This window comes from Scomber scombrus, chromosome 15, assembly GCF_963691925.1.
Source record: "Scomber scombrus chromosome 15, fScoSco1.1, whole genome shotgun sequence".
NCBI lineage: Eukaryota > Metazoa > Chordata > Actinopteri > Scombriformes > Scombridae > Scomber > Scomber scombrus.
In genome coordinates, this window is record NC_084984.1 from 2,317,165 (window position 1) to 2,339,941 (window position 22,777).

Here is a 22,777-nt window from a genome sequence, read left to right on the forward strand (position 1 = left end):
CCTTTTGATAGAATGCAGTTTTAAGTTACTTCCACGTTGGCCTCATTTCAGAGGACCAGAACTCCCCGCCTGGTTTTAACCTGCTGAAAGTTTTCTACTTTTTTTTATTTTTTTGGAATTTGTACAGCCTCCAGTAGATCTATGTATCAGCTTATGTGTCAAGTCTCACATTTTACCTGGAACTTGCATTTTGGTTTCAGTCACACTGGACGTTAATAGAACAGTCTGGGCTAATGTCTGGTTCAAAAGTAGATTAGCTGACTTTGCCGTCTGTTTCCTTTTACTTTTCTCAATTTTTGACAACACAAGAGTCTGTTTGCAAAGGTTTAAAACCCACCACGCTGTTACCATGAGGCCCTGTCCACAAATTAAAAAGCCCCTCTGAAAGCATCACTCCATACAGCTACCAGTGGTCAAAAACTCATCAGGGTGCCTTTTTCTCTAAGCTCAATAATCCCTTAGACTATTTAAAACATTTACCTTTCTTTCTTCCCTGTGATGCCTCCTCATAAGTAGTGGTGACAGCAGCTCAATTTCTTTACTTTATGAATAAATGAAAAATATCGTAATTTGGATTTTCATTATTTATGATTCAAAACTAAAGCAAGCACCACAGATGGAGGTAGTGTTGTTTTTGGCGGCCTGTTTTAATTTTACTAAGTGGGGAAAACATTTTTTATTAGTTTTAGTCACGTTCATACTCTTTAGTCTAGTCAAGTTTCAGTCGACTAAAAGTCTGAGCATTTTAGTCAAATTTATCTGTGACTATTTTAGTCTAGTTTTAGTCAATGAAAATTGTATTTGTCTTTTTAGTAATGCAATTCTATTTAACCCAGTCAATATAGTATAAGTACCTAGTAGTATAGACCAAACCAACATTTTCTTTTAGCCAAACCCATTTCGTCTCGTCTCGTTTTAGACATTTTAGCAGTTTTTACTTTGTAAACCACATTTAGTCTCGTTTTTATTCGTCAACAATATTGCGTTATATATTTAATTATAGTTATCGTCACATGACCAGCATTTACGTTGCGTCTCGTCACGTGATAAAGGTTCGTTGACGACGATATTTAGTCATAATTTTCGTTGACGAAAGCAACACTAGATGGGAGGTGGAAGGAAACCCTGTAATCTGTGAAGTGAGTGTAATTTGTGGTTTAGTTTTTTTCATGTTTTGTGTGGAGTATTAAGTATCTGACACTGCGGCGTAATGAAAAAGTGTCATCCTCTCTTCCTCTGCGCCGTGCACACAAAACAAAGATTTGATCCATTTCATATCCCTGAAGTGCAAACACTAGTCATTTATCCCGTCGTCCTCTTGTCACAGTTGTTTGTATGATAGTTCAGCCCTGAATGCATGGATGGATAAATTGTATGCAATTCTGGTTCAGGCTGGTTTGACGCTCTGTTATTGTTTGCAACAATTTGTCCAAGGTTGTACCGCAACACGGGGAAAATAACTGTTTAGCATTGCAGTAGACTCTCAGCATTTAATTATCAAATGTACAAGTACACTCCGAGCATTGACATTTTATCTCGCAGTCTTGTCTTCGTATGAATTCAGTACTCCTCCCTTTTTTATATTCATAGCTGTTAACCCCAGTGCATTTCCACAAGAAGTGAAAATCAGTGCAAACAACCATAAAATTGATTGAACCTGCTAGATATCTGCTCAGGTGTTTACGTCCATGGCAGCACATCCTAGAGTGACCCTGCAGGACCCTTTGCTTGGTGCTACCTGTCAAAATTCAATTCAGGACCGGCAGCCACTGACCCGGCTGCTGCTGCCTCTTTTCTTTCTGAGCAGCTCTGATTGAAACACTCACTCATACACTTGCGGGACTGATTTCCATGCCGGTGAAAGCCCCCCGCTGTGGGTCAGACACAAACATGAAGGATTGGCAGGACCGTTTCCATCTGCTCCATCGTCCCCTCCAGCCCTCATTCATTCTCTCTGGCCGTCACATGAGCAGATTTTTAAAGAAAAGTATTTTGAAGCATGATTGCAGATTATTTCTTGTGTGTTAATTGGGTTGTTTTTCTCTCTGTTCTCTCAGTAGGGAACCACCTTGGTGCAATGGTACATCAAAGGTGAGCAAAGCATTCTCACATTTCTGATCCAAGTTGTTTTAATGCACTTTTGGATGTATTTTTGGTGTTTATTCTGTGCCTCAGTTAAGTGTTTTTAACATTACAGCCTTATTGGTGACCAAAATAGGCATCAGATATAATTACACACTCAATGGTAGTGAACTTATGTCGAATTTTGGCTTCTCTTTTGTAGTTAAAAAAAAAAAAAAAAAAGGTTAAAAGGAGAAACTATAAAAGACACTTTGCAAAATGCTTTTTAAAAATGTTGCTAAGTGTCTTTTATAGGTTCTCCTTTTAACCTTTTTTTTTAAATTTTATTTTATTTTCTGCTCTGTAGCACTTTGAGATTGCTGAAATGTAAAGTGCAATATAAATAAACATTTTTATTATTATTATTATTATTAGTTATGGCTGCAATTAACAATTTATTCATTTTTGATTATTTTGACATTTAGTAAACTAAGTGGGGAAAAAATGTTCATAGTTTCACAGAGCATAAGTTGACTTTTTCCAAATATATTGACTTTACCATCAAAGAAAACAAAGAAAAAGCAGAAAATCTTTACATCTAAGAAACCAGAACCGACAAATTTTTGGCATTTTTGCTTTAAAAATTACTTCATCGAAATAATTTTGCCCATTAGGTAGTTTTTTTTATTTTTTTAGCTCTAGTCTTTATATGCACACGTTTGTTTAGAGGAGTCCCCTAGTTTTAGATGGCTGTTGATTTTATTGTCTAATCAGTAACTGAGCGTCTCCTAATCTCTCACAGGGCTCTTACTACAGAAGACTACAAAGTGCCTGATAAGATGGTGGGATTCAGTAAGTATCCCCTGAGTTCATTATAGTCAGTACTAATATTTGACATGTAATCATCAGTATTGACTTTCTACTCAGTTTTTGGGTCACTGCATCGGGTCTGATCTAAATTCATAAAAGGGTTAAAACGGGTCTTTACTCTCTTGCTCTCCTCCCCCCCCCCTCACAGTCATTGGCAAAGGAGGAGAGCAGATTTCAAGAATTCAGCTGGAATCGGGTTGTAAGATCCAAATTGCTTCAGGTAAGAGCACATTAAACACCCCAAGTTGTATCGCAATTCAGAGAAAAGCTGCTGCGAAATCTTAATATTTTTGGCCTCTGAAATCCAAGTGGGACTGATTATAGTAAACCCTTCAAATATCTAAAGTCAGGCTCCCAAGATATTTATTTCATAAAGGATTTGGCTTGTGATTTTCTTATTGTCAGTCAATATCATGCAGAGCCAAACCAACAATGAATTTATCCTACTTAAAAGTAATATGTGTGTGTGTGTGTATCCAAAGCCTGATATCTTATTCCTCCGTTGTTGTCCAAAAATATGTCACCCAGTGCAACGGTGTGGCTCATTGATGTGTTTTTAATAGTTTTTGGACATAAACAGAGGTCGATGGCATACACACACAATACATGTCAGTAAGATCAGATTTGTTGTCGGTAAGAAAAATGTAGAAAATTGCCAACCACAAGATGCAGCCAGCTCCAAAGTGTACTATTTTTCAAACATTTACACACATGCAGTACTTGACAAACAACAAATTATTAGAGCACAGAAGCAAAAACAGTGAAAAGGGTTGGGCCTGGTACTGCACCCAGTAGGTGTTGCCTTTTGGCAGTGTGCTGGCATTCTCAACTGTGCAGTGTTGTAGATAATGTTTTGTACCAGTCTGGCAACTGTGATGTTTTTATTGGAGGTTGTACAAAGTCTGGGAACAGCTGGAGGTTCTGCATTGAAAATACTCTCTAAAATAATCTGTGTCTTTTTGAAAGGAACAAACCATTAAACATTACCTTTTAAATATAATAAAATGTCGCCATCTTAACTAGGGATGCACCGAAATGAAAACCCAAAACCGAAACACCGAAATAAATTATTATGCCAATTATTAGTACCATTGCATTTATGGCTATGACTGTGTACTAACCAGGCGGGGAGTTCTGGTCCTCTGATATGATGCCAACGAGGAAGTAACTTAAAACTGCATTCTATCAAAAGGCCACCAGGGGGCGACCGTTTTGGTGTCAAAAGGACTTCCGTCTCTATACAAGTCAATGGAGAATTCACCAACTTCTCACTTGATTTCTAACCTCAGTAAACGTTTTCAAAATGTGTTTATGGTCTCAATCGCTAGTTTAAAGCCTTCTTCAATGCAGTATGATGTTCATTTGGGACATTTTGGCCTCCCTGATTTTATATGTGACGATAAAGCAGGGTATGCATTAGGGCGTGGCTACGTGGTGATTGACAGGTTGATTGGTTCACAGGTTCAGGAGGGCGCCTCATGCTCCTCCTGATGCCCATATAAGTAGAATCCCTGTTTTTATTTTACCCAACATGCACCTGAAAATTTTCAAGATGGCGCTGCTCAGATCCGAAACTATTGGCTTCCAAGCAGCAGTCCACAAACCAATGGGTGACGTCACGGATGTTGCGTCCATTTTATATACAGTCTATGGTTTAATCCCACATCCAAGTAATGATCTTTATAACGCGGATCAAGTACAGTCTCAATGAAGTGCAGAGGATCCAAATAGATCTCAGTGAAACGTGTGCTGACAGACTCTTAAGAGTGAACTACACTTTAGTGCTGCAATTAAAGGAATAACGTCTGCTACAAGATGCATCAGAAGAGCTGATCTCTTTAGTCAGCTGTTTCGGGCGTGTTGTTTCGGTAATGAAAGTATTTTGGCCGAAAACCGAAAATGCCCTTTTGGGCCATTTTCGGCCGAAGATTTTCGGTGGCCGAATTTTCGGTGCATCCCTAATCTTAACACCTTGACAGCATTTTTCCTGCAGTGAAGTTAACTTTGTCAGATACTTTTGGTATGTTTGGCATCTCTAATTTGTGTGTTTTTGTTACAGACAGTGGAGGCATGTTGGACAGACCCTGCACTCTGACTGGGAGCCCAGAGAACATTGAGTAAGTCTCAACTTTGACAGATTTACTGAAAAAACTGGACAGCACATTAAGAAAGTGTGCCCTCATTGTTGAGACACAGGGCATGAACTCAGATCTCTTTTCTTGTCGTCTCTTAATCAGTCTCAGGCTGTGTTCGAAACCGCATACTTTCCTACTACTCGTACTAACTCTGATGTCATTTGAAGTATTTAGTGTGTTTCAACTGCGTAGTATGTGATTTAGAGTATGTGAGAAGTTCCCGGATGGTTTACTAGATTCAGCAGAAATGCAGAGTATGCATCAAGAGCTGACTACTCACACTCACATTACCCAAGATGCAACGTAACTTCTGAAAAAAACCCAAAATACAAACGTCACAGATCACCACCTCGGTGGGTTCAAGTTAGCTACAGCGAGGGTATGTCCGCTTCCTGTTTTCAAAATAAAAGCACCAATTCTATCGTTATGGTTTTCTTAATAATAAAAGGTAACGGGTGTTTTATTCTGTGAAAATGACCGGAAGTGCGTTACTCGCTACGGCTAACTCCGAATTCACAGGAACAAAACTTTAAACAGGTGTTATTTGGACAGATTAGCGTCACATTGTGGATCTAAAGGGCTACTTTACTTTCTCTCCTAAAAAGGTTAGAAATGTGGATAAAGTGGTATATTTATAGAGTTAGAGCTAAAATGAAATCAGCTTCAGCCTGCTGATTTCAGCTCGGGTAGGGACGAAATGCATTGTGGGTTATCGTGTAGTTTACTACAGTGTAAACGGTCTGCTTACTATCTGGTCGTTTAGTGTGTAGTATAGAAGTGTGTAGTATAGAAGTGTGTAGTATAGAAGTATGTAGTATGCGGTCTGAACACAGCCACTGAATCAGCTGAACACCCTTTTCACATGTGACAAAGAATAATGTGACACAGCAAAGTGTTGTGTGGGATCTGTAACTGTGGTGACAAATGTCTGTCTTGCGCCCCCCCCCCCCCCCCCCCCCCCCCCCCCGACAGCCAGGCCAAGAGGCTGTTGAGTGAGATTGTGGAGCAATGTCGATATGGTCCGGGCTTCCACTGTGAGATGGACGGCAACGGTGCCATCCAACAGATCCTCATCCCTGCCAACAAAGTCGGCCTGGTCATCGGCAAGGGAGGAGAAACCATCAAACAGCTGCAGGTATGTTAGTAGGCCACACTAGTGTTGCTTTGGTCAACGAATATTATGACTAAATATCGTCGTCAACGAACCTTTATCACGTGACGAAAACGAGACGAGACGCAACGTAAATGCTGGTCATGTGACGATAACTGTAATTAAATATATAATGCGATATTGTTGACGAATAAAAACGAGACTAAATGTGGTTTACAAAATAAAAACTTTGCTAAAATGTCTAAAACGAGACGAAATAACGTCATAACATTTCTTCTCGTCTCGTTTTAGACATTTTAAAAATCGTTTTTAGTCACGTTGTTTTTATTATTATTTTGCAGTATTTCTGTTTCCTGTGTCTCACTTCGACGTCACTTCCTCAATCCCCACTCGCGGCATTATTTAGAAGATGCAGCTGCGGTAGGTTAGCGTTAACGACAGACAACTGACACAGAGAACGGGACCGATGGCCGGCCAGTATTCTTGAGTCTATTGGCGCTTTTCCACTAAACAGTTCCAGCTCGACTGGCCTCGACTCGCCTCGGTTCTGTTTGCGTTTCCACTAGGGAAAGTACCTGGTACTTTTTTAGTATCGGCTTGGCTCGCTTGGAACCTCACCAGAGCAGGTACTAAAAAAAGTACCAGGTACCAGGTACTTTCCCTAGTGGAAACGCATAAAGAACCGAGGCGAGTGATCAAAATCACCCAGTCTTTATGACGAGCTTCTTATATTAAATCAAATGGCAGAAATGTTTAACACACATTGTTTTCATGATGTTTTGATTTGCTAAACATTTCAGATTCTTGAAATTACCTTTTTCGTATCCTCGAGCTCTTCATTTCTTTGTATAGGGTCGCCTCTATTAAGTCCAAAATATAACCTCCTCTTTGAACTGTGGCAGAGTTTCCACCTTTCAGGCATTTGGGCCCCAGCTAACTGTGTGTGTGTGTGTGTGTGTGTGTTTCTGCTTGTGTGTGATTGTACCTCTGCAGGAGAGAACAGGAGTGCAGATGATAATGATTCAGGATGACCCCATGCCCACTGGTGCAGACAAGCCCCTGAGAATCACTGGGGATCCCCACAAAGTGCAGGTCGGTCTCAGAAAGAGCTCCGTGTGCGCTGCTACTGTATATTTCCAGTTTACACTCAATTTTACACATTTTATGCCTCCCAGCGTTCCACTCAAAACATTTAAAAACCTCTTTGTTTTTATTGACCGGGCCTTTTTGCAACGCTTCACATGCAGCTTTTTTGTTCCTTTTTTTTATTTTTAATGATTTCTGTTCCTCTTTTTTTCGGTTTTTCCTTTTTTAGCAAGCCCGTGAACTCGTGGTGAAGCTCATCCGAGATAAGGACCAAGGTGACTTCAGGGTTGGCAGGGCAGACTTTGGATCCAAAATGGGGGGAAGCAGTCTGGATGTAAGAGCCTGTTTTTCCCTCTGCTTTTTTAAACTTTGGAAAGCTAAAATTGATGCATATGTATTAATTCAAACAAGCCCTTTTTTTTTTTTTTTTTACCCTAAACTTCTCTCCTTACCCTCCATTGTCCAGGTGGTTGTACCCAGGTTCGCTGTCGGCATCATCATCGGCAGGAACGGAGAGATGATCAAGAAGATTCAGAACGATGCCGGGGTCAGGATCCAGTTCAAACAAGGTAAGAAATGGGGGGAAAAAGACCCAGAAGGCGTTAGTTATCAACTAAAGTAGAGCTGCTTGATTTGTATGTAATATTAGTAGTTTACCGTAATGAACGTAATATTAGCAGTTTACCGTAATGAACGTAATATTAGCAGTTTACTGTAATGTATGTAATATTAGTAGTTTACCGTAATGAACGTAATATTAGTAGTTTACCATAATGAACGTAATATTAGCAGTTTACCGTAATGACTGTAATATTAGTAGTTTACCATAATGAATATGTAATATTAGCAGTTTACCGTAATGAATGTAATAGTAGTAGTTTACCATAATGAATGTAATATTAGCAGTTTACTGTAATGAATGTAATATTAGGAGTTTACCGTAATATTAGCAGTTTACCGTAATGAATGTAATATTGGTAGTTTACCGTAATGACTAATATTAATAGTTTACCGTAATGAATGTAATATTAGCAGTTTACCGTAATGAATGTAATATCAGTAGTTTACCGTAATGAACGTAATATCAGTAGTTTACGGTAATGAACGTAATATCAGTAGTTTACCGTAATGAACGTAATATCAGTAGTTTACGGTAATGAACGTAATATCAGTAGTTTACCGTAATGAATGTAATATCAGCAGTTTACCGTAATGACTGTAATATCAGTAGTTTACCGTAATGAACGTAATATTAGCAGTTTACCGTAATGAATGTAATATCAGCAGTTTACCGTAATGAATGTAATATTAGTAGTTTACCGTAATGACTGTAATATTAGTAGTTTACCGTAATGAATGTAATATCAGTAGTTTACCGTAATGAATGTAATATTAGCAGTTTACCGTAATGAATGTAATATTAGCAGTTTACCATAATGAATGTAATATTAGCAGTTTACCGTAATGAATGTAATATCAGTAGTTTACCGTAATGAATGTAATATTAGCAGTTTACCTTAATGAATGTAATATTAGTAGTTTACCGTAATGAATGTAATATTAGCGGTTTACCGTAATGCACGTAATATCAGTAGTTTACCATAATGAACGTAATATTAGCAGTTTACCGTAATGAATGTAATATCAGTAGTTTACCGTAATGAACTTAATATTAGCAGTTTACCGTAATGAATGTAATATTAGCAGTTTACCGTAATGAATGTAATATCAGTAGTTTACCGTAATGAACTTAATATTAGCAGTTTACCGTAATGAATGTAATATTAATAGTTTACCGTAATGAATGTAATATTAGCAGTTTACCATAATGAATGTAATATTAGCAGTTTACCGTAATGAATGTAATATTAGTAGTTTACCATAATGAATGTAAAATTAGTAGTTTACCGTAATGAATGTAATTTGAGGCGTTTCAACCCCAGTGTGCAAAATTCAGGGAGGAGAAAATGCAAATATGTTATTTAGCACAAACATTGTGATTTACCAAACCTGAAGGTAATGTTGCTGACGCTAACTGCGTCTATAAATAATAAGTTTGAAGGACAGGTATTAACCGGCTGTTACTATGGAGACGAGGAGACGGAGGCACAATGACAGAATACACACAGGACAGAGTTTTTCCACCTGTGTTAATATTTTTAAAGTGGAATATTTTTGGTTTTACTAACATTGACTTTGTCACTAATATTCTCCCATATGTGGGTTTTTCTGGTAATATTAGTTTTTGTTATAACTCAATATATTAGTTAACCTCTTCCACTAGAACCTGATCACATTTCTGCTCGTCCAAACTCTCCATTAAGACACAAAACCCTCATTTAAATCCTGCTCTCTCCACCTGTTGCACCTGTTTTCATTTATCAGTTATTCTAGTAGATCACCTGCAAAACGCACGCAAACGGCACGCGCTATCTATTGCACGCAATTTAGTACCCACTATTTGGGATCTTAGTAAATCAGGCCCTATATCTTTGGGTTCTTGTTCTTCTGTTCCTCAGACAAATCCGAACAGTTTGGACCCAAGAAAATAATTATCAGATTAATTGATAGTAAAAATAATTATTTGCAACCCTAAACTAAAGTAGAAAAGTGAAAACTCTTAATATTAAGAATGTTATATATATATCAATAACTGGATTTATTAGTTATTGGTGCATTTTCCAGCTCAGTTTGTACTGAAACAGACGGATCACCAGGGAGTCATCCTGTTAATGTTGAAACACTGTATTGCTTCACAAAAGTCAGGTAATATGTGTGGTTGGTTTGGCAGTAAGAAGACATTTATGTAGACTTTCTCATCTGGTCTGTCTTGGTGGGAATCAGAGTACTTAACGGCTGATATAAAATGAAGAGTGAATGAGCTTCAGGCACTGAATGGGACAAAAGGGATTTTTATTACAGTTCAAGCATCCAAAAGAACATTTCTCCCACTTATTCCCTTTTTCACTTGAGCTTTGAAATCCAAACCTGCTACTATAATTCTAAAAATATCACTAAAAAGCACTTTACAGTACTGTGTGTGCGATCGTGGGGCAGTTAAAGAACTTTTCTGTCCCTTTTTTTATATTTATGGTCCAGATGATGGAGTCAGTCCTGACCGTGTTGCCCAGGTGATGGGCCAGCCCGACCACTGCCACCATGCGGTCCACCTCATCAATGAACTGGTTCAAACAGCTCAGGTACGTTAATGTCTGTTTACATCAGTCTGGTTTGTTTCAGTCACATTAACAGCAGTGATAAATATTACCAAGAGGGAAATAGCACAACCCAACATGGTGATTACAGTTACAGGAATCAAACTGTCGACTTCTTCTTGCAGATTATGTAGTTTTTTTGGTCATCTATGCTTGTAAAATGAATATATTTGGCTCATGGACTACTGTTGGTCGGGACATAACAAGGCATTTGAGATTGCACTCACACTAGGGCCAGTTGTTCCAGATGTCCCCCCTCCCTTGTCCCCCGCTGGCCTGCACTCACATTACTCAAACCCAACTGTACTCAAGCACGGTTAGCTCCCACACATTGCGCAAAAACATATATTTTACTCTCATAAAACATGCACAGGTGTGTGTTGGCGTGCTGTGAGCCGGTAAAACACAACACAGCCGATCAATCAACACAACGCACTGATTAAAAAGTGCAAGCTTGTTCTTCTGAGTCCTGCCTGTGTAGTATGCAGTACTAGATACTGGTGTAAAAAAGACTCTAGTAAAAGCAGACGTACTGATTCAACTCTTTACTCCAGTAAAAGTAAGACTTAGTTTAATGACTTAGAAGTCGCCAAATGACTTTAATGAATTTCGTTAGTTTATATAATGCAGATTTGTAAAATATTACTTTTATGAGTCACAGTCACAGACAATAAACTTAGCATTTCATAATTGTGGTAGCAGCCGTGCAGCAGATGTAATGAAGTCCACGCAGCACGCTGGATGCAAACTAATATTAAGCCTTTAGCCTTTTCATTATAATGTCCATGGACATAAATTGAGTTCTTTTGCCTTAATAATAATAAAATAATACACAAAAAATGGTCGGATTGGGAACCCATATATGGGTCAATGACGTATAAGGATTTACAACAACTCAATGTTAGAATAATAACAACAAGCATATCTAATGCAGTAGTTCAAACATTCAGAATGTTGTGTACCTGAAAATTCATATTATAATGTGAAAGTGATTTTAGTGGGTTTTTCAAGATTAATTGGCACTGGCCTTAAAAAAAGTCATGAGGTGCGACCATGATTCATCTTGAAATATCTTATATAAATAAAAGATCATTTACAAACATTTAAAAACAAAATGCAAATACTTTGTTTCCAAACACTTTATATTACTGAAAACTTGTAAAAAAAGATGTGAAGCGTGTTAAGTAAATTAATTTATTTCAAGATGAATCATGGTCGCACCACATGACTTTTTTTAAGGCCAGTGCCAATTAATCTTGAAAAACCCACTAAAATCACTTTCACATTTATAATATGAATTTTCAGGTACACAACATTCTGAATGTTTGAACTACTGCATTAGATATGCTTGTTTTTATTATTCTACAATTGAGTTGTTGTGAATCCTTATACGTCATTGACCCATATATGCATAATGTCTCCACGTTGCATTTAGTGTTGCCTTTTTAAAAATCCTCGATTTCCCGGGTTTCCCTGGAAAATTGGCTTCTTTTCCCGGCATTTAAAATGTCTTATTTTCGGGAAAAATATGAATCCCTCATGTGCATGCGTGACCAAGTGTACCGTGCCTAAGCACACCTCTTCCAAGCGTACCGTACCAGGGAAGTGTACCGTACTCAAGCACGGTACACTTGCACTCACACTAGCCTAATAATCCGGATTTCAGGGGTCAAACATGCTTCGGCTCAGTACGATTGCCTAGTGTGATTACGCCCTGAGATTGCACCTTTTTTGCCATTATTTTACATTTTATTGAACAAATGACTTATCAGCTAACCCAGAGAATGATCACCAGATCAATCAATAATGAAACTGCCAACTACTTTATCGTTTGGACTCATATTTAAAGAATAGTCTTTTATGATAGTAAGTTGAATATCTTTGGGTTGTTGATTGTTGCTCGGGACAAAACAACAGATTTGAGGACATCATTCATGGGTTTTGGGTTATTGTCCAACATTTTATAAACCAAACAGGAGAACCTGGGAGAAAATAAATGTTTGACCAAATGATAAAACGTATAATTGACAGATTAATCGATAATGAATCAGTGCAACCCTACTTCCCAATAAAGTCTTTTAACACTTTTGCATTATGAGACTCTTAACATTTAGTTGTTCTTTGCTCCCTCTGAACAGGAGCGTGACGGGTTTGGAGGAGTAATGAGCCGTCGAGGCCGAAGTGACTGCAACATGGGAGGGCCTGGAGGTCTGCAGGAGGTGACATACGCTGTACCTGCCGACAAGTGTGGCCTGGTGATCGGCAAAGGTGAGCGAAATGTTCCCGTCATGTGTGGGTGCTGTGTTATTTAAACACTGTGTGACACACCTCAGTTAACTTTATTGGTGATTCTTTGTAGGTTTTTTTTGTTTCTAGCTTGTATGTAAAAGATTTAATCAGTTTCTCGCTGTAAGCAGCAGCAGAGTTTATATCAATATGAACCGTTTAAATAAGACCATATCCAACTCAACAGATTGCCGTCTCCCCCTTTTTTAATAACTAAATGCCGTTTGGTGTTCTGCCACTGCTTGAAACTGATGAGGGGTGAGTGACCACCCTCCATTCTCCCTCCAGGCCTCATGTATACAGCACAAGTGGCATTCATTGGTTTCACTAAGGGCTTAATGACGGGGATAATGCGTGTAATGTGACATTAATTGTTAAAGGTGCATAATAACAGCCCTCAATCATGTGGAAGGCTGCCTGGCATCTAATGAGGGTCTTTCAGCCCAATAGAGTGCAGCGAGGGAATGAATAGGAGGAATTAGCTTATTGGCTATTCATGCCCACTCTATTGCCAGCTATTTAAAAGTCATTGACCATTGCATTGGAAAGAGCTGTGTGTGTGTGTGTGTAGTATGTGTGCATGCATGTGTCCTTGGTGTGTGTGTGTGTGTGTGCAGTGGTGGGCGGGGTCGAAGGGGGCCTCTTTACCTAAGATAAAAACATGGCAATAGAAATGTCAAGTGGCTTTTGTGCATGTAGTGGGGCGAGGGAAACAAATAAACCTGGGCGTTGCGTAGCCTTCTCTGTGCATTAGCATATGAAGTGAGCCAATATGGTGGAGATGGCGGTGGGTCTGGGTGCTGTCAGCCGTCCCTTAAAGGGTGCAGTGATTAATATCTTTACGATGCCATATGCAGCCCATTGCCCCTCTATTTTGACCCCCAACACACACACACACACACACACACTCACACTCACACACACTCAACACTTGATGAATAAAGCCACCCACCAACCTGTTCACACTTTATTACGGGCTCAAATTCGGTGCCAGAGCCTAAACAAGCATGCTACATTATATCTGTGATTTTTAACTCAAAAAAATATCTAAACTCAAGGTTCACTTAGTAGTTTTTTGAGCCTTCCTCAGCTGTTGGTTCCTCAGCAGTTTGCTCAGTTTACATTTGAGATTTGTTGGGTTGAAAGCTCTGAGAAAGAAATCTAAAAGATATCTTATTTGCTTTTTCCAAACTACTGTTTCCAAAATCACATATCAACTTTCACGCTATATCATGATGATTCAACATCTAAAATGGGACAACCTAAACTTGTTTACACTCACATTTCACTTTAAAATCCAAGTATTCACAAGAGGAGAACAGATTTTTAGCCTTGCAAGTGTCTGGGATCCAGTCATGGCAATGCTGCTGCTGGTGGTGCTGCTGCTGCTGCTGCTGCTGCTGCTGCTGGTGGTGCTGCTGCTGCTGCTGCTGGTGCTGCTGGTGCTGCTGCTGGTGGTGCTGGAGTCCAAACTGAATGAACATCTCAGCTATTTTATGCATTGCTATGAAATTTTGTACAAACATTCATTTTCCTCAGAGGATGAATCTCACTGACTTTGATGATCCTCTGACTTTGTCCTCTTGCCTCACTATGAAGTTTATTTATGGCCGAATACCTGCAAAGCTAATGACGTTCGCATCCAACTCAGCTGTACTTTGTGCTTAATTAACACTTAACACACTAAACTAAGATGGTTATCAAAGTAAACTTTGAACCTACTTAGCAGTGGCATATTAGCATTGTCATTGTGAGTGTGTTAGCTCTGACAATAATCACATTAGCATTTAGCTCAAAGCACAGCTGTGCCCGAGTACAGCCTCACAGAGCTGCTTGCGTGGCTGTAGACGTGTCTCGTTTTTTTGTAAACCCGAGAAAATTGAAACATAAAAGTGAATAAAATCTTATTTTAAAGACTAATTCCAGATATATAAAAACACTCTGCCTGAAACAGTATTGTGTGTACTTTGATTTTTCCAGAAAAAAGTGTAATTATCATGTTAAAATCCCTAAAATGGCACAAACTCCGTCTACCTAATAAAAAAAAAATCCAGAGCCTGTGAATATGCAAATATGATAACTACTATAATATAATAATATATAACTACTTCACACAAGATATTTCCTATTTCACTGTAGGCCTATGTGCTCTGGAGGTTTTTAAGTTTCCACATCACACTTGGACCAGGATCAGATGTTTAAATAGAAACTACCATCCAAAGAGAATATTATAAGTTATTTTCATCTCTGATTTCATCATGTTGTGTGTAGGTCTGGGCAATAATCAGATTTAAAGATTTAAATAAAGTAAACAGATGATACACAGACAAAATGAGTCTGTGGTGTTGTGGTTTTTTACACATGTGAAAAAGTTCATAAACATAATTTAGATTTGTTGGATTTGATTCTGCAAAAAGCACAAAAACACCCATTTGAGAATCTGAAACCAGGGAACTTTAAAAAGGTATTAAAAACATCTTAACTATCAAAGTTTTCTTTTGATCATTAAAGTCAGCTTACAGCTCTAGAGCTCATAATGAATGTGGTTAAAAACTACACAAAACAAACCAAATTCAGTGGAAAAATCTAATTAAGATTTAACAATGAGACATTTTTCATACATTTCTTGATATGGGTGTATATCAAATATAATTAGTTACACTTTTTCTACTGGTGGTGTTTTCCCCTTGAGACCCTGAGAGGTTTTTATTCCACACCAGCAGCTAACCAGTCCCTTGGCTTTGCCCTGAATGCTGTCACCAGTTGCACTTTTGTATTCCCTTCTTTTCTCCAGCTCACTAAACCAGTCTCATTAATAAGGCCCGTATTATCTGTCTTCACTACAGCCCAGTCCATGAAATGAATAGTCAGGGTCTTCATTGCTCTCTGCTGTCTGACTAGAAGAGCTCATAATGGCTTCATTAAGGCAGAAGTTTCATTTGGTTGACAATGGGTTAATAGCCCATGTGCAGTCTGTTGGCAGCAAGGAATAGGCTGCGGGAGGAGGAGAGGTTTTTGATGAGCGTTTTCATTCTCGGGTCAGCCAGGGTCATCCGAGTGTCAGCCACAAGTGAACAAATGTGTAATTGATGTTGGGACAGCCCCGGTGTCCCCCCGGGAAGCACCCTCAGCCTTTTTACGTTGAGATGGGCATTGTGGAGGGGGGTGTGTGGTGGTGGTTGTATGCCCCCCGTTCACTCCCTCCTCGCATCACAGAGGACAACACAGAGTCAAGAATGAAAAGGGTAAAAGAGACAAACGATATCCCAGAAGGAGGATACGCTTCAATTTTGGCCCTTTTCTCCTGCCAGCTATGTTTCATTTCTCCCTGCTGGTGTAATTGCTCTCCCCACACGTCGGGAAGCTGGCATCTGATGCAGAGGAGAGGGGGTGGCGTGCAGGAGATGTCTCCTTTTGTTTCCTGATTTGCATGGATGTTACAACAGAATGGTAGATAAGTGGTGAGACACATGCCAGTCTTCATAAGGTAGCACTATCACTTGCATTTAGTCAAGTGAGTCAATGTGATCAGGGTGAAGAGAAGTCGTCTAAAGGTGAGGGGACGCTTGAAATGAACTAGTTTGAATGACGTCTGGAGGTAAAAGTGGAAGCTATAAACAGCTGCACTCTAACAGGGGTGAAAAGCCTCAGTCAGATAATTGTTGAAATGAGGATAACGGCTTGTGGTGAAACTCCTCGAAGGCGTTCGGGGCGCTGGAAGAAAAATGACTGTGTGAAGTATGAAAAGGAGAGTTTGAAAGAAGTTCAGACCCTGCATGCTCTCATCACCTCTGTGAAAAGTGGGTGTAATTGTTAGATTGTCTGTTTCAGAAAGGTTCAGCATCTGAATACTTTCAGAACTGGACTGTTAAATCTCATCAGCTACATAGAGAAACGTTAAAATGTGACTTGATGCTTTTCCAGGTGGAGAAACCATCAAGAACATCAAAGAGCAGTCTCGTGCCCACGTGGAGCTACAGAGAAACCCGCCGCCCAACACCGACCCCAACGTGCGCATCTTCTCCATCCGAGGCACCCCTCAGCAGTTGGAAAAGGCCCGCCAGCTGATCGATGAGAGAATTGGGGTAGGTGGTCTGGCTCTGTGCCCTCCTCCCCCCTCCCTCCTCCTCCCTCGCTATTGTCTGACCTGATATTCATGAGCGCACATGTCAATGCAGCGAGCTGCTGGGGTGAGCCAGGCTGCCGTGGTCCTGGTGGCCGGCAGGATGTCACCAGAGGTTAAACATGAAGAATCCATCAAATGGACTTAATGGAGTGCATCAGCGCCTGGCTCTGCCCTCTGACCTTTCCTGTTGGCTTCCTTTTTAAACACAAGTGTGGTCTCTGACTTGCCTCCTCTTCCCTTTCTCTGCTCTAGGGTCCAGGAATGGGGGGCAACAGCAGCTTCGGTATGAATCCCTACAACCAAGGACCAACCACTCCTCCCCAACAGTAAGCTTCAGTTTCTCCCCCCCCCCTTTTGATATCATGTATCACTGGTCAGAAGTGTGTTGGCGTAAAGTGTAAAAAACAGTCAGACTCACATCAGTTTGTGTTTTATTTTTGTTGAAGTGGGCCTCAGACGTTCATGACAGGAGGATGGGGTACAACTTTTCAGATATGGCAGCCTCAAGGCCAACAAGACCACAGTAAGTATTTACAATAAAAGCTGATTTGTGATAGGTCGAAATTAGAGTGTCTTGCAAAGTCTGTCGATTTAAGTCTCAGCAAAAGGTTTGTCTCCATGGTAACCAGACACTATCCTCCAACGGGCTTGTTTAGTCAGTCCCAGTCGTGATGATATAATCTGATTTTGAAGGACGTAACTGACGTCTCCATGGCAACGTTAGAACTACACTACCCAATCACAAATTATTTTGCACAACTAAACATCATGACAGTGTCCACAAACTAACAAAACTCTCCAGGTTCACAACATGAAAAACAAAAGTCGAACGACACCTTTTCTGTCAAAAATACTTAAATATTTCTGTTGAGCTACCTGCAACATATCAGTGACTCCTCTGGTTTGAATCCAGCAAAGGACTTGTATTACGTAACATCCGTGACGTCACCCATTGGTTTGTGGACTGCTGTTCGGAGGCCAATAGTATCGGATCTGAGCAGCGCCATCTTGAACATTTCCGGTGCATGCTGGGTAAAAAAACAAACAGGGATTCTACTTATATGGGCATCAGGAGGAGCAAGAGGCGCCCTCCTGAACCTGTGAACCAATCAACCTGTCAATCACCACGTAGCCACGCCCTAATGCATACCCTGCTTTATCGTCACATATAAAATCAGGGAGGCCAAAATGTCCCAAATGAACATCATACTGCATTGAAGAAGGCTTTAAACTAGCGATTGAGACCATAAACACATTTTGAAAACGTTTACTGAGGTTAGAAATCAAGTGAGAAGTTGGTGAATTCTCCATTGACTTGTATAGAGACGGAAATCCTTTTGACACCAAAACGGTCGCCCCCTGGTGGCCTTTTGATAGAATGCAGTTTTAAGTTACTTCCGCGTTGGCCTCATTTCAGAGGACCAGAACTCCCCGCCTGGTCATCTCCCTCTCCAATTCTTTCCTGTCCAATAAAGGCAAAAAAAGGTGCCAAGAAAATAAACAAGTATTTGGACTAAGAATGCAAGGTTTATAGGTTTTCTAGATAAAATGCTGCTTAAGCCATGTGACAAGATTTAAGTTTAACAATATAAGCAATCAAGAGATTTCTGTTACTTCTCCTGCTGGATAATATCTGACTGAGTGAGGTAACATAGAAAGATGTGAACTCTTTCCTACTAGTTTAATCAGTGCGTGTCGTATTGCTGCAGTATATCTGGGATGAGATGGTCACGTTTCCTGCGGCTAACCACCTCTTTCCTGTACAGACAGATTCTTACATTTGCTGTCGATGGAAATCATTAGGAAACAGAATTGCAGATGAGAGCAGAAGGCGAAAAAAAAAAGGGGAAAAAGCAAAAAAGCCCACTCGCAGTAACTCTGGCGGTGTTATCTGTGTCTGGTTTCAGGTCACAATGGATCCCAGACGGGCCAGATGGACTGGGAGCAGTATTATAAAAAGCTAGGCAAGTGTCACTCAAAAGAGAAAAAAACAACACACTCAAAGCTCACTTCCTTTTTATTATTCTGCTCCACAAAGGTTCAAATTTAATCACACCAGCCAGAGGAAAAGTGCATCATATTCAACTTTATCCTAAAAAATCCTGATCATTGAAACTGGCTTTGAGAATATCAGAATGAAAAAGTTGTGAATAAGGTTTTAAATTTGCATAAGTCTTACGATAACGAGTCTTGTGCTGTTTTTTTTTTAAATGATTGGTCTGATGTTTACAGGTCAGCAGAACCAGGCTCAGAGTACTGCTCCTGAATACAACAAAGCTTGGGGTGAGGACTCACACACACAACAGAGACACATTCATGCCCTGTTTAAAAGTCTGTCATCACATCTCAGAGCTGCACATACTGATGTCCCCCCCCCCCCCCCCCCCCCCCCTCCTCCTCCTCCTCTGCAGGCCAGTCAGCTGGTCCTGCATCTCAGCAGACCTCTAATCCTGACTACAACGCCTGGGTTGACTTCTACAGACAGCCGATGGCGTACTTCAACCAGGGCGCACAGCAGCAGACACAAGCCCCGGGCCTTCAGGTAAGAACGAGCCGCCTCAGCACAACATGTTAAAGGACCAGTCTGCTGTTTTTCTTTATTGTCAACGAATCCCAAGAAAAAGACCCAAAATCAATGTGTTAAAATTTTAGATTAATTAATTACACAATAATTAACGCGTTAAAAAAAATTGACGCATTTTAATCACACTTATTTTTGCACCGCGGAACGTTTCTCACTGGATGAGTTTCAGGCGGACCGATTATACTGGAGCACCAACTAGCGTAGTTCAGACAACAACAAACCACAGTGAACAAGAACAAAGTAGCTGATGAGACCGCTTTGGTTGGACCCGTGGATGGAAGTGTGGATAAGAGCATGGTTGTGTGCAAGCTATCGAGCCTCAAGTATCACCTCAATGCAAAACATATAGCAGCTAGCGTGGACGCTAGTGTGGTAGCTAGCTAATTTCTGAAATGTACTATATTTCTAAATATGCTATTGCTACACTTAATGGCAAAAATTGCACTGGTCTGTTGGACTTGAACAAAAATAAACAATATTTTTCATTATTCAATGGTATACTAAAAATCCATGTGAAAAAAATTACTTCTCACTGTTCTCAGGTCAAATATTTATATGCGATTAAAATGCGATTAATTTCGATTAATTAATTACAAAGCCTCTAATTAATTCCGGCCTTTGTTAAAATACTTGACCAATCTACTCTTACTGCAGCATTCAGCCCTAAACTCAAAGGGTCACAAATATATAGTTTGATTTTCCAAAAAGGCTCAAAAAATGTCATAAAACAGCTTCACAGTGAAGGTTTGAGGACATGAAAGTGAGCTCAGTGAGGGACAGGAAGTCCATTTGCAATTATTATTATGTAATAATAAATATTTATTTAGTTTTTTTTTCCAAAAATGTTCTGGTTGCAGTTTGTTTTCCTTTTGTCATATGTGATAATACATTAGATGATCTTTGAGCTTTGGCCTGTTGAGGAGCAAAGAAACTAAAGAATTTTATTGACTGAATTAATCAGTAATAAAAAATAGTGGATTAAATTAAAGCCTTAAACAGCTGTAAATTGTACCTGGGGACTATTGTTAGTGGCATATTAATACACATTTGTTGCTGTGTTTTAGTCGTTATCTGCATCACTCGGATGCCTTAAACATGAAGAAACATTTAGTGTTTTTTTAATTGTATTTAAACAACAATGGAGCTCATATATCCAGCTTTGGATACAGAGGAAGTGTGAAAAAAATTACTTCTGACTTTTCTCAGGTCAAATATTTATATGCGATTAAAATGCGATTAATTTCGATTAATTAATTACAAAGCCTCTAATTAATTAGATTTTTTTTTTTTTTTTTTTTTTTTTTTTTTTAAATCGAGTCCCGGCCCTAATATTTATATTTCAAAATCGTATTTAACAAAAAAAAGGAACACCAACCCACACATTGGTCTATGTTTGGGAAACACTGAGCAGCTGTGTGAATATTGTGAGCAGTGATTAACGCTTTGATGTCGTCCTGCAGGATCATTAGAGAAGACGCCCAGGTTAAAGACTTGAATCACTGAGGATGAAAACAACCCTTTTTTAACGGAGGGGTTCTAGATTTGCAACGCCTTGAAGACTTTTTTTCTTAGAGAGAAACACTAGCTGTAGAATGACTTATATGATAAAGTAATATTTCTAAAATCAGGAACATTTATTTGTTACTAAATGCTTATGTACACTGTTATTTTGAATAGACAGTATCTGGGATCCCTTTTTGGACTTGAGAGAGCTGTTTTTGTTTTTTTTTCTATATTTTCCTGTCTTGACTCAGATTGTACCGCCAAAATGAACCCAAGAGTTGTGTAACATTTCAAAAGGCAATATGATCTATTTTTTCTAGTTATGTTGAAATGAAACCATGATTAATGTGCTTAGCAGTCTTGAATACCGTTTGTCATAAGATGTTTAAAGAGTGTGTTAAAATGTTTTTTTTTTTTTTTCCTTTTACATAATTCAGTGAAATGAAACTGTGATGTTTTGTTACAGGAAATGTATTTTTGTTACAAGGTTAAAAAAAAAAAAGAAAAAGAAAAAAAGGATTAATGTCAGCCAGTGGCAATAGTTCTAATTTAATTCCTGTTGTGCATTGTATGCTGTTTTTCATTGTCATTTTATTGTACTCTGGTTTAAAAAGAAAAAGGTGCAATATCTTATTTCACTTTTGAAACAAAGATGGGTTCTCTAATATTTTGACAGACTTTTTAACTTGTAGTTTTAAGATGTTTTTTTCTTTTTTTCAAATGGAAATGTCATGGATAATTTATTACAATGATCTGATATGATAGGATTTAGGGGGATGTTGCAAATAGCTTTTTTGCCTTTGCTACCTTGTAAAACTATGTATATATGCTCATATATTTGACTGTTAATTTAAAATATATATGTTTCATATATATATACTTATATATAAAAAAAAAAAAAGATTTTGTTTTCCTGTGATCATTATTGCAGGAGAATTGTCCCTCTTTTTCTTTTTCTGTTCTGTTTTCATACTGAAAATGTTCAAAGATTGTGAATGTGATTTGAAATTTGATGTTGCATCTTGTTATGAAGAAAAATGAGAAGTGGTAGATTTTTGTGTATGTTCTGTACCTGAATTATTCAAGACTGCTAAGCCTCTGTAATTCTACCTGTGTAATAATTAATTGTAGTATTTTTATGTTTTAAGTATTATGATCAAAAATCTGTCTTATTTGGTACCTCCCAGTTCGCTAACGCCCCACTGAGCCCTCGCTGTGGACTCAGTGGGACGTTGGACTCAGTCCAATGCTAATAACTTTTTAATTAATTTTTTTATTTCTTTGTGTGATCTAATATAAATGATGCATCATTATGGAAAAATGATTCTGGTATTAACGTCATTTCTTAATGAAAAGGGATATAATTTCAAAATGTCTAATTATGGTGTTTTTGTTTTGTTTTTTTTCCTTCTGTGTACAGTTAACATGTATTAAAAACATCCAGACTACCTTCGTGTGTGTGTGTGTGTGTGTGTGTGTGTGTGTGTGTGTGTGTGTGTGTGTGTGTGTGTGTGTGTGTGTGTGTGTGTGTGTGTGTGTGTGTGTGTGTGTGTGTGTGTGTGTGTGTGTGTGTGTGTGTGTGTGTGTGTGTGTGTGTGTGTGTGTGTGTGTGTGTGTGTGCACTAATACATTTTCCGCAAGCCTCTCTTGTGGTTGAATTAAATCTTTATTAGTTCTCATTAACGGCTACAGTACTGTTTACATACATGGATCAATGACGTATAAAGATTTACAACAACTCAATGTTAGAATAATAAAAACAAGCATATCTAATGCAGTAGTTCAAACATTCAGAATGTT

General features: G+C 38.9%; 1 protein-coding gene across 2 annotated transcripts in view; it reads left to right on the forward strand.

The window, feature by feature from the left end:
• The window catches only part of fubp3 (far upstream element (FUSE) binding protein 3), a 32,874-nt gene extending 10,447 nt beyond the window's left edge, over positions 1–22,427 (forward strand). Inside the window, exons 3-19 of one of the 2 annotated variants that reach the window (XM_062434325.1) lie at positions 2,058–2,091; positions 2,864–2,913; positions 3,080–3,151; positions 4,991–5,048; positions 6,039–6,201; positions 7,171–7,269; positions 7,493–7,597; positions 7,730–7,832; positions 10,363–10,463; positions 12,617–12,746; positions 16,689–16,849; positions 17,143–17,216; positions 17,337–17,413; positions 18,798–18,854; positions 19,123–19,173; positions 19,302–19,432; positions 20,935–22,427. In XM_062434325.1, coding sequence (XP_062290309.1) covers positions 2,058–2,091; positions 2,864–2,913; positions 3,080–3,151; positions 4,991–5,048; positions 6,039–6,201; positions 7,171–7,269; positions 7,493–7,597; positions 7,730–7,832; positions 10,363–10,463; positions 12,617–12,746; positions 16,689–16,849; positions 17,143–17,216; positions 17,337–17,413; positions 18,798–18,854; positions 19,123–19,173; positions 19,302–19,432; positions 20,935–20,943 — 1,475 coding nt within the window. In that variant the 3' untranslated portion in view covers positions 20,944–22,427. The remainder of the gene's footprint in view (positions 1–2,057; positions 2,092–2,863; positions 2,914–3,079; positions 3,152–4,990; positions 5,049–6,038; positions 6,202–7,170; positions 7,270–7,492; positions 7,598–7,729; positions 7,833–10,362; positions 10,464–12,616; positions 12,747–16,688; positions 16,850–17,142; positions 17,217–17,336; positions 17,414–18,797; positions 18,855–19,122; positions 19,174–19,301; positions 19,433–20,934) is intronic. The other variant, XM_062434326.1, reaches the window with a different exon arrangement.
• The last annotated feature ends 350 nt before the right edge of the window (positions 22,428–22,777 follow it).